This window comes from Pteropus medius, unplaced genomic scaffold, assembly GCF_902729225.1.
Source record: "Pteropus medius unplaced genomic scaffold, Ma_sr-lr_union100, whole genome shotgun sequence".
NCBI classification, from domain to species: domain Eukaryota; kingdom Metazoa; phylum Chordata; class Mammalia; order Chiroptera; family Pteropodidae; genus Pteropus; species Pteropus medius.
Window position 1 is genome coordinate 3278366 of NW_024354499.1, and position 12144 is coordinate 3290509.

Below are 12144 nucleotides of genomic sequence, written 5' to 3' on the forward strand. Positions count from 1 at the left end.
AAATGAGTGAGTAGAGAAAAAATGGATTCAATAAATGGTATTAGAGTAACTGGATCGTGATTTGACAAAAAGGCAAGTTAGATTCTTATCTCACATCTTATACCAAAAAACATTACCTAGAAATTGACATTTTAAACAAGGGAAAATGAGAGATCAAATAGTCATTGCAAATGCATTCCTACCCCAAGACTAAGTATTATGCAAAAGTAGAAATCATAAAGAAATAATGGACATAAGAATAAAGTCCTTAAAAGTGAAAAAAAAAACACTAAAAAACCATACTTCTGTAAACATACACATTTAAAAGGCATGAAGAAAATATTTTCAAGATATCTTTTTAAAAACTGCTTACAAATCAATGAGAAAATAACTAAGGATAGAAATAGGTAATCCACAAGAAAATACATTCAAATACTCAAAATGAAAAATCATTCAATTGTACCAAACTTTGGTCTTACCCAAAGAAATAGAAATTAAACAATAAGATGTTATTTTGCCAACTAATTAGCAAAGTCTAGAAAATGATAATATTCACCATAGGCAAGTTTGCTGATAAATAGGTATTCACACATAGGTGGTAGAAGTATAAATTTGAACAGCTTTTCTGGAGGGCAGATTGTCAAAACATGTTAAGAGAAAAAAAAGTGTGTACCTTTGACCTAGTAATCCATTTCTGGAGATTTGTCCATAGAAGATAATTAAAAGATGCTGGTAATGATTTAGCTGTAAGATTTTTCATTTCAGGTTTCAATATTTAAAAGCTTGAAATAACCTACATCTCAATCAATAAGGGATAGATAAATAAACAATGATAGAGTTGTATAATGTAATGTGTGACAGTCATTAAAAAATAATAGGTCGACACATATATTTAAATTTTTGCCACAGAATTATTTTCTTATATAGTGTAAGTAAAACGTAAACTTTAAAACAATCTACCAAATGCCATTTTTGAAGGGAAAAAAGTGAATATACAAATATTCACAAATATCTATGTCTATATACAGAATGAGATCTGATAGGATACCTGCTGGTTAAACTGAGCAAGAGGATGTCACTGGTGAGTAGAATTTGGGGGAGTTTATTTTAGATTCTTTTGTTTGTAGATACTGATTTCCATTTCATTTTGGGAAAAGAATAAGTAGGATGGACCTGAGGCAGGCAGAGAAGGAGCGTATCCTGAATGGCCCACATGGGGAGATGGTGATTGATCAGTGGGTGTACATGCTCTGTGAACACTAAGTGGCCTGCACAGTGGCAAGCACAAGAAGTGTGTTTGTTTGGGGGGTTTTATTTGGTGAGAAGGGGAGTGGTTGATGAGGTTAGAGAGAGTCCAGATCCAGAAGTATTCCCCAAATACTTCTGAGTTTACCTCACCTTTCTAAAAAATGCTCAGGCCCCAGGCTTGCTTTCATTCCAGTTCAGGGGCCTATGATTCATCCCCTGGAGCCCTAATTATAACACCCAAGGTCTGCTATGTTGCAAAAAGCATCTGTCATTGTTTAAATTTGCTGGCAGGGGGTGTGTACAGCATGCAAACCAGCCTGATGATGTCCTCCTCCAATATAATAACCCAGAAGCTGTCCCAAGGTGAGAAGTGCTCAAGTTCAGAGTTTTCAACTGAGCTTGGTGCCAAATAAGGTAAAAGGGTTATGTCTCTCCTTAGTTCATATGCTAATTACTCAGGGCCACTGCCCTGGTAAAAGTTACTGGTCTCTGAGCTGTTTCTTTCAACCAAGAAAAGTATCCTAAGTTTGTGTTTTCCCCGTTGGTTGCCAAGGCCTGCGGAGGGAGGGAGCTGAGTGTGTAATTGCAAACCTCTCATTTATCAGCTTTGGCTGCTTTTCTGTCACCACATTATGTGTACCATTTAGCCAGTTAATCTCCTGTACCTCTTGAAAGTAGAGTAATTACACAGAGAATGCCTCAGACTTGGCAAGAGATGACGAAAGAGCAGTCAAGGTACATCTCTAAGCTACCTCTAAGCACCTAAGAGAATTATTTACTGAGCTCATTCACACTCAGATCAAAGGCCCTAAAGAACTCAAGCTGAAGATATGGTCTCTTTGTAAGAATCCAATATTTTGACCTAGAAGTATTGATTTTAAAAACGAAACACGAAATAAACAAAAAGTGAATGAGCAAACAACAAAAAAATATCTCCCATATAAGCTGGGTTGTCTTGTTCCAAACACTACGGTAGCATCTAATGGGCACGATAATGTATTTAGAGGTTTTTAAACTTTTTAAAAGTTAAGGAACACAACAGGAATCGACTTAGCAGCCTCTGCTAGAATGCGATGCATCATCCAAATCAGAAATGGCATTACTATAACAACTTTGGTACAGTTATGTAGGTAAATGAGTTAGTTACCTGGGCTTCTGGGAACACTATTGAATATGAAGCATAAATTTGGCTTAATGATTAAAAAGAAAAATTTTCTTAAAATATCATTATCAAAAAATAAAATATATTTTATTTTGGGAGTAGGTGCTTACTTTATTTCATATTTGGTAAAGTCATATTAACTGGGGCTGCAAATGCAAAAGTGACACTTTAAATTAAAAGGATATCATTTGTAAATCTGTGCTAAAAATTTAGAAATCTGAATTGAATAGATTGTGAGGAAAATAATTACCAAAAATGACTCAAGAGGTAAAAAATTCTAATTGACTACTAAAAAGAGACCAGGCTCAGAAGCTTCATAAGCAATTTCTTTCAAGCCTTCACAGAACTACAGATTTTCATATTTCACCTATTCTAGAGCATAAAACAGATGCAATTTTTTTAAATTACTTTTTATTGCTGAGTAGTATTCTACTTAATAACTATATCATAATTTTTTCTTTATGGTGACATTGGTTAATGAAATCCAATACATTTCACCTGTGCAGTTTAACAGTAAGGCATATATATATTTACACTGTGTGTTCACCTCCCATAGTTAGATTTCTTTCTGTCACCACATATTTGACCTCCTTTACCCTATCGGCCTCCCACCTCCCCCAACCCTCTGGTAACCAATAGTCTATTGTCCATGTCCATGAGTCTCTATTCGTCCTGTTCATTTGTTGCTTTTAGGTTTATATCCCACATATAAGTGATATCGTGATTTTCAACTTTTTCTGTCTGGCTTATTTCGCTGAGCATGATTCAGATGAAATGTTTTAAAATTTATTTTATAAAGCTGACATAATGCTGATATCAAAACCTAAAAAAGAAAACAAGGCCCCAAACACTTCAGAACAGATCAAATTTAGGAGTACATAGAGAATAAGAATAATACCATGTAGCTAAGAAAGGTTCATTCCAGAATTAAAGTATGGCTTTAACATAATTGAGTCAATAAAAGTCCTCAAAATATTAGGAAAAAAAAAAGATAACTCATATTCTCTATCCTGCTTTAAAAAATAAAGGGCCAATTTTTTAGTAAGTTATGAAGAGAATTACATTTTAAAGTTTATATACATACACATATATAAATACATAGTTAATATATGTATTTTTACCACAAAGTCATCCTCATACTAAACTGTTAAATGCTACGAACATAATCAGAAAGAGAAATACAAGGCTATCTACTACCTTTTCAAAACTGTTCTTTAAAGTTCTAGCCAGCACTATAATAAAAGGTAATAAGAGATAAAAATATTAAAAGAAAGGAGGCAAAGTTATTACTATTCAAGATGCATGATCATATGCCTGTGAAATCTAAGATCAACTGAAGGACTACTAGAATGAACAAAACCCATTACAAAATAAATATTAAAAAAACTTTTAAATACCAGAAATAACCAATTAGAATAGAGAATGGGAGAAAAGTCTCACTGACCAGAACACCAGCTCTATGAGAACAGGACTTTGTCTCATTTTTGGCTAATTCCCTAACATCTAGAAGCAGTCGCAGGACAGGATAGGTGCTCAAAAATATGTGTAGACTACATGAATGAACACATCACAATAAAGACAAAAATACAAAATAACAGAACGAAAATGAAATTCCACAAACAGATTCAAGGACTTATAAGAGTTTAGCACATGATAAAAATGGAATTTCAAACCATAGTAGGAAGGATAGATTGTTCCAAAAATAGCAATTGAGACTATTAACTGATTGGTTATTTTTTAAAAAATGAAATACGAGTTGTACCTCACATCACACAGTAGAATAAATTATAGATAGAATAGCTCAACATAATGAGACCACGAAAGAATTAGAAGAAAAAAACAAGTAAATATTTGCCTTACCTTGGCATAGGCAAGGTTTTCCTAAATATACAAGCAAAGGTAGAAAGCTTAAGGGAAAGGATTAATAGTTTCTGCTACTAAAGAATTAAAACCTTAGATATGTCAAAAATATCATAAACGAAATAGTAAAAGACAAACAATAAATAGAGGAAATACTTGCAAAATAGTAATATCCTTTTTATACATAGTGTTGTTATAAAGCTCTAAGGATAATCAATTGATAAGGAAAAAATTTTAAAAGGTTTAGATGCAAATAACAGCATGGCAATGGCCAACAAATTTACTCTAACAAATACTAAATATGAAAATTTTTTTTATGAAACCTGTTTTCTCCAATCAACTTGGCAAATGTTAAAACTAAATTCTAATGTTATGGAAGATTTAAGAAAATGGGCATTCATATACCGCTGGTGTGAGAAAAGGACAATTTCTAGGAATTTATCCTAAATAATCGAAAGTGTATCAAATACTTACACACAATAACATCTGTTATATCATTTATGTTCCTTGACTTTAAGTATTATAAATTTAAAATCTGCTTGTTAGAAAAAATTAACCAGTTCAAACCAAAGCACTAACCTACACATATGATTTTATGCCTTTTTAAATTTAATATATCATGAAAACCTTTACTCTTTTAAATAGATATATAGTAAATCATTGTATTAAAATACAGAAATAACTTATTTAAGGAATCACCTTAAGTAATTATAACAGTGTGGTACTGGCTACTTGTTACTATTATAAATGAGTCAATAATCACCATCCTTTACATTTCTCTTTGCATATTTAGGCAAGTATTTATCAAAAAGTAGAATCGATTACACAAGTTTTGCTCACTTAAAATTGATAGCTTTTGCCACATTGACTTCAAAAAGTTATATCAATTTATATTTCCAACAACAAAGCGTGTATTATTTGTAACAGTGAGAAAAAGGAAAAATCTATATCCTCAAAAGGGCTTCAAAATTGGTTAAATTATAATAAATACAGTCAAGGGATTATTTCCTAGCCACTAAATGAATGGCATTATGGATGAATATTTAATGACATAAAAATGCTTATTATGAAAGGTTACAAAAACAAATTAATTCATTGGAATGCATATATGCTTTTAAAGACCATCTACCTTTACCTTCATCCATAGGCTGTATAACAAAATGTTAATTGTAGTTATCTTTGGGTGATAGAATTTCAGGTCATTAAACCACTTTTTTTCTTATGCTCTCTGCAATTTTCTAAATGGTCTAGAGAAAAAATACGTTTTTGCAATCATTAAAAACATTAAATCATAATCTATTTTAAAAAGAAAATAATAAAGCACTATCCTGATGACTAGTTGCATTGGTGTTGCAAGAATTTATATGCCACCACCCTTATCATAATAAAGCATTTTTCAGGATTAATGGTAACTATGTGGCCAAGTGTTGGCCAATTGAGTGTATACTCGGAGCATCCAGCACTGGGCACCGCACGGTGTCATCAAGTGCTTAGTGGTCTCCTTTGAGGCTCCACCTGTGCTCAGAAGGGCCAAGAGCAGAGATAAAGGACCAGGAGTCTCTGCCCTCAAGAAGTCCTCAAACAAGAGAGAAGAGAGGGTGTGCACAACCAATGTTAGTCCAAGGCAGGACATGGAGGGGCCAGAACTCTGCTGCTGAGGTCCCCAGCCAGAAAAGTTAGCACATTCAAAGATTAAAACCAAAAAAGGTAAGGCAATAGCAAGCTGGAGCTCCACAAAGTTATATGTACCAGCTTGTTACGCAAAGGAGTTTTGTGTATAACCCTTCTTGAGGAAGCCCTAGAAGGTGGGAAAAACTGATAGCTTTTCAAGGTAAGGAGACAAAGAAAAATTAAAGGCAAAAGTATTGAGCATAGAATTCAGTTGACAAGCAGACTTTATGTGAAAGGAAATTGTTTCCTCTGACTTAAAAAAAGCACTAGCAAATACATAAAATTCCATTTCAATAAACTTGCGATTTCTTCTAAGCCCAGGTAACAACAATTTAAGTTATATTTAATACAACCAATTTATTATGCTTCAAAAGAATTTACCCAGATTTTTAGAGTTGGTCCAAAGAGAATATGCCTTGTATTTGAAGAGTTCCTTCTACATTTAGATTCAGAGTTTCCTATGAAAAATTTTTAGACCTTACATTTCACAAGGGGAAAAACAGCAAAACAAACCCAAAGGTCACCACAAAAGCACCCCAATTCTCTATCTGGATGCAACCTATTAGCCTTTAGCATAAATTGAGTTCACACTTTAAAATGAGGTAATTAAAAATATTTGAAATGGCAGCAAAACAATGGTCAGTTTTTGACAATCCAAAGAAAAAAAGAAAGAGTGACATGATTAGCATTGGTCAGCCTAAGTCTAATGACATCTGATCATCACATTTCCCTTGGGTAAGGAACAAGAACACCTACGACAATTAAGAGATCTCAGCAAGAATTCTAACTCTTCCCGGGTCAGCAAGACAGGCCATGAAAGCACCTGTAACAATGGCTGATAAATCCACGGCAGCATTTATAAATGTCAGAACGTACTTTTAGATAAAATGTAGTTGGTTAGGCCAGAGGCTTCCCTAACAGCAACCCACTGAAGAGTGGTGGTTCTCCAGGTGTGCCTCTTGTCTCCTCCCCACCAGCAGCATAAGCCACACCTGGGAACTCGTTAGCCGTGCAAACTCCCTGACCTCCTGCCTGGCAATCTGGTTTACCAAATCCTCTAGGTAGTTGTGATTTGAGGGCACTGCTGTGGAAGATATTACAGAGGTCTGCATGTAAAACCAAGCACAAAAAGCCCAATTCAGTGTGTCAGGTTATTCCCATTTTGGTTGACTCAACTTCCACTCTCATTGCCCATCCCTTTTAGTGGGCAGCCCAAAGAGTAGGGCCCTGTTCAAACACACTTTCAAAAGGCCCTTACAGATAGGGCTAATGGAAAAAGTCATTTATTTTTCATACGTTACCATAGTAACAGGAAGCATCATTTACTCCCATAAGAAAAGTCCCCTTTTCAGGCAACATTAAGTATTTACAGAAAGATCAATTATCCTGAGGAAACCAAATTTTGGAAAAGCAAATACGGGAAAGAGCCTCGAAGGCTTCTATATACACCTTTATAGCCCATGTTCTAAGTGAATTTTTCCTAATATGGCTGTCCAATAAGGAAACCGTGTCCTGGGCCAACCTCCACTGTCTACACTGAAGACATAATTTCCATGCAATAGAGAAATATCTTACTTCATGCCCCCTACTGGTCACTCAGTCCCAAATCCACAGGGAAGCTGACCGGTTTCATCTCTACACATCCTTAACAGTCCTAAGATTGCCTTCTTTATAATTTATAAATAGCCTCATCTTTACCATCTCATCTGATTCTCATAACAACCTGTGAGGTGGGTATAGTTTTATTATTTCCACTTTACAGATGAGAAAACTGGAACTTAGTGCAGGCTTCAGTAAACTACTGAATATTACAGAGGACACAAATACTTTGCATCAAAAATTAAAGAATTCGTGATGTTCAAAAGAACTCCCAAACTTGCTTGAATTTGTCATCTGCCAAATGATATTCACAAAAATCATTAGGCAGATTTTTAGGTCGGGTGGTATTTTTCTGGCTTGAGAGGGATGGGGAGTAGGGAGGTGAGTTGAGTAAGACAGACAATTCTCCCAGTTATAAAATTGACAAACCTGCAATGAAATTCTGTGAGGTTCATATAACAATGTTGATAATGTTGGTGGCGCTAAGATTAATTAGGCTCTTACTATGTGCCAGGCACCAATCTTATGTTCATTAAATACATCCAACAATCCTATTAATATCACCATTTTAGAGATGAGAAAAGGCACAGAGAAACCAAGTAACTTGCCCAAGATTACACATCTAGCTTCCTGGACACAGAGGAGGATGTGGGACTGGAGTTTGTCCTGCCAGCAGTGGAAACCTGACATGGGAGGGCAGCTACCACAGGAACCTGGATTATTTTTCCAATATTGCCATTTAAGTCTCCACACTCTCTCCACCAAAACATCAATCAATGCTCAGTCAGGTTCCAAGTAATCAGGAGCATCAATAGCTGGTTCCTTCTCAGACTGTTCCTATGAAAATGGGGAAGGAGAGGAGAGATCTTGGTTCTCTAGATTTTGGTTAGTGATGGAACACTGGCTGGTTTGCCTGGAACTGCCTTCAACTAATTTAAGAAAATTAGAGAGGAAAGCAGCTCTGGAGGAAATGTGCAAATTAAAGAGGCATGTGGCACTGATGAGTATTTAGTAATCTAGCAGAAAGTGAAGTGGGAGGCAGGAGTGCTAGTAACTTTTTTTTTTAAGAATTATAAATAAAAAGGAATCCTCACTGGTGTAAATTACTCTTGCTTTCTTTTTCCCTGACTTTTCAACTGCTCACATTTTGGAATTATACGATCCAGTTTTTACACGGTGATTCATCTTTTAAGTTTATACATCTTTTAAGAAAGGAAACAAAGATCAAATTGAACATTTAAGCAAAAGAGAACAATTAGATGATGAATGAATGCAGTCTTCATGGGCAAGTATACTATGATGGATGGAGGTGCGACAACTTGCAAAGGCTTCCTCAAGTGTGTTTACCTTCACTGTTCCTGCCTCTAACCTTCACTGAATAACCTAAGACTGCCTTGAGGTCCTAGGAATTCAACAGAAAACCCAATTTAACATCAAGTTCCAGAGTATTCCACATAATCTCTCCTCAAGGCAAAGTCCCAAACCTGAGAGATGGGACCATAGCAACCACAGTAAGGAGACTTTTCATAGCCACATTCCTTTCACATTCTAAGAATCCTGGCCCAACTACTTACTAACTGTAGGCCCTGTGTGCTTCACGTTCCTCCTCTATAAAATGGGGATGATAATTTCTTCTTCAGGTTGGTGTGAAAATCAGATGATTTAATACAAGTCAAACACTTAACACAGTGCCTGGCAAAGAGTAAATGCTCGAGCTTTGGTCATGATTACTAGAATGACAACAACATTACAACAGGGAACTGCACATGGGAGGCTTCTATTGTATTGGTAATGTTTTATTGCTTTAGGCAAAAGAGAACAGTTAAAACAACCAGACTCTAAATCAGAAAAAAAAAGGTCTTAGAAAAAGCTTAGAAAAAAGCTGTCCATATCATGCCACCTGTTGGTGAGTTTCAGGTGAGTTTCATGTGAGGGTACAGCTGGGAGGATCCGGTTCCACTACCGCTCTTTCCTTCCCTTAGATGATGCCTCCCCTTAAGCTGCGGTTCTTAGGCGGGTCCGTGAACCCCCTGAAACTGTAACAGAACTGGCTAAGGCTCTGCGTGTTTGTGGTGTATAAGGGGCACATCCATCGCTTTTCTCAAACTCTAATAGATGACCCTGTGGTGAGCAACTTGCTTCACAAAGTTAAACTCGGAGGATATCGACAGAACAATTCATTTCACGAAAGCTGCAACAATAACCAAGATACCTGGGGTGTTAATCTTCTACCTGAACACCAGAGAGACCCAGCACCGCGAAGGTTCATAGCCTGCCAGGTGCTGCGCGGAGCAGCGCCCCTCACTACTTACAGACGTACTTGCCCCTCGCCACGTACAGACGGACTTGGGAACTTCACCGCTGAAAACTCACAGGCTCCGCAGAATCAAGCCCGGGTTGCGGGCTTGTGGAGTTTACTTCCCCTCCCTTCCCCCATCGTTCGTTCCCATCAAAGAACAAACTCAAAGGAAATTGGCAACTCTTTGTCTAGGGTTTCACTCCTGCCCTCGGCTGACACTTAAACCACTTCTGCCAGGGAAGTTAATTAAAAGAACAATTAATCCGCACAAAAATCCAAAATCTACCCCAAAGCTCGAGAGCACTGAAAGTTAGATTAAGGGTGCCTCCGCTGTGAACATCTGCCAGTCGCTGGGGCTTAGGGGTAAGCAGCAGGTATGAAAGGGAAGCAGGCAAGGTCCAGCTGGAGGGTCCGACCCATTTGTGAACTACACGCTACCGACGACGCGAATGAAGACGGGCTTGGAGACAGCGAGGTAAGCAGGTAGGTGTGGGCAAGTGTACCAACACACAGACACGGCGGATTAAAGTTCAAGCCTGTGAGCACACCGCTTCCCCTTCCCAAGTAGGCATTCTCACGCACAACCGGGGCAACCACTTCGCGGGGAGAGCCTGGGAGCTCGACGGTCCCCTCTTTGGAATAGGCTCCCCTAAACCCAGTAAGACCTATTGACTTCCCTTACCTCTTAACCTCCAACCTTTGAAAAGCATTAGCCACCCTCCACTTTCCTAGGTGAGTGCAGAAAACCCCCGGGAAAGAGAAATGGAGAGGACAGGGGAAAGCGGGGTGTCACCAAGGGCAGGGGACGCGCAACAGGCAGCGTACATACCCAGCGCGAACAAGGTGAGCTGTCCAGCCGAGGTGACCATTTTACGGGCAGCAGGCAGCAGGCGCTCCAGCCTCCTGCTCTACCTGCGGTGCCCGAGTGGCGAAGCTGCTCCGCGGTGCAGCGGGGGAAAAGGCGCCGGCGAAGCAAGGCCAGCCCCTGCGCAGGCGGGCGGAGGGAGGACCTCTGCTGGCATTCACTCTACCGCACTGCCGGCCAGGCGGAAATGGGAAGGCGGTTACCGTCACCTCTCCACCACTTGTCGACCGGGCACGGCAGACCACTCTCCCGCCCCAATGGGGGTGTCCCCCTAAGGGCATAGGGGGTGGAGGTTTGGGGCTGGGGGCGGAGAAGCTTCACGCACGATATAGGGCGCGGGCGGCGGGGCGTGGCAAACGGGGACTCTCTGAGCCCAGCCTCGAGAGCCCGTCACCTAGGCCAAGTAAAAGGCAGGAAGCGCCTGACTTCAGACCCCACCCTCAGACTAGTAGTGTAGTGCAGCCCCGGGCTCGTGCGCCAGGGGCTGGTGCCTGCTGCGGAGGATCGTCCCAGCGCGGTGGCAGCTTCTAGTCTCTAGGCGGCGGAGTGGAGCAGCCCTGGAGAGGGTCACCTGTGCCCAGGGCCACTGCAGAGGCGCTCCCCAGAGCGAGCGAGCTACTGGAGACGAGGCCTGGAATGCGACCCGTGCGCTTCGTTAGCCGCCTGCCAAGACTTGGACCAAAGAAAGTGTTCCCCAGAATCAAGTGAAGAATTTATTAAACCACATTTCCTACCTGCGCCCCATCCAAGAAAACACTTGATTCTAGGGACGTTTGCCACTGGAGCACAGCCACCCCACATTCCCAGGATGGTACATTGTTAAGATTAGCGCCTCTTCGTACATATGGCCTGGGGCTGGTAATGATGATGGGTCTGTCTACGGGGCCTCTGATTACCGCTACTGCTACCCCGCAGCCCAGCTCAGCCCACTTCACGCCACAGGCAGCAGAGGCTAGGAGCCGGTAGTTTGCCGACAAGTGTACCCTGAGAGACAGATGCATATGCTGGAGCCACCTGGGTGGCCCTTTCAGGATTTGTGGCCTTGAGCTGGCCCCTGGTACTAGAATTTGGAGAAGTGAGGGGACAGAGGGAAGACATTCTGAGCAGAGAATGAAAGAACCACAGGTTTCCTGGGGACCACCCATGGGAGACAGTATAACCCGGGAAGGCAGTGACCAGTCATATTCTCCAGATGACCTGAGCTCAGGAACTAATTTTGTTCTCTTAACCCCTCGGTGGGGTGGGAAGGAGAACAGGCGGAATCTCTTGCTATTTCTTTGGCTCCAGGTGCAGATTCTCATGGCTGACCAGCTAAGTTTGTTTCATATGAGCTGAGAGGCCTAGTTTCAAAAAGGAAGCACCAGGCCATTGGCTTCCAAGTTTGAGCAGGGAGCACCAGGGGGGAAAGAGATTCTGAAAACAGTATAAATTTATATTGCAAAACCATTCTTCTGCTGTTCT

The 12144-nt window shown here is 39.9% G+C and overlaps 1 protein-coding gene across 2 annotated transcripts in view; it reads right to left on the reverse strand.

Annotated features, from left to right (window-relative positions):
- TGFA (transforming growth factor alpha) overlaps nucleotides 1-11058 on the reverse strand; it is a 92694-nt gene extending 81636 nt beyond the window's left edge. Inside the window, exon 1 of one of the 2 annotated variants that reach the window (XM_039852404.1) lies at nucleotides 10648-11058. In XM_039852404.1, coding sequence (XP_039708338.1) covers nucleotides 10648-10687 — 40 coding nt within the window. In that variant the 5' untranslated portion in view covers nucleotides 10688-11058. The remainder of the gene's footprint in view (nucleotides 1-10647) is intronic. The other variant, XM_039852405.1, reaches the window with a different exon arrangement.
- Between the last annotated feature and the right edge of the window lie 1086 nt (nucleotides 11059-12144).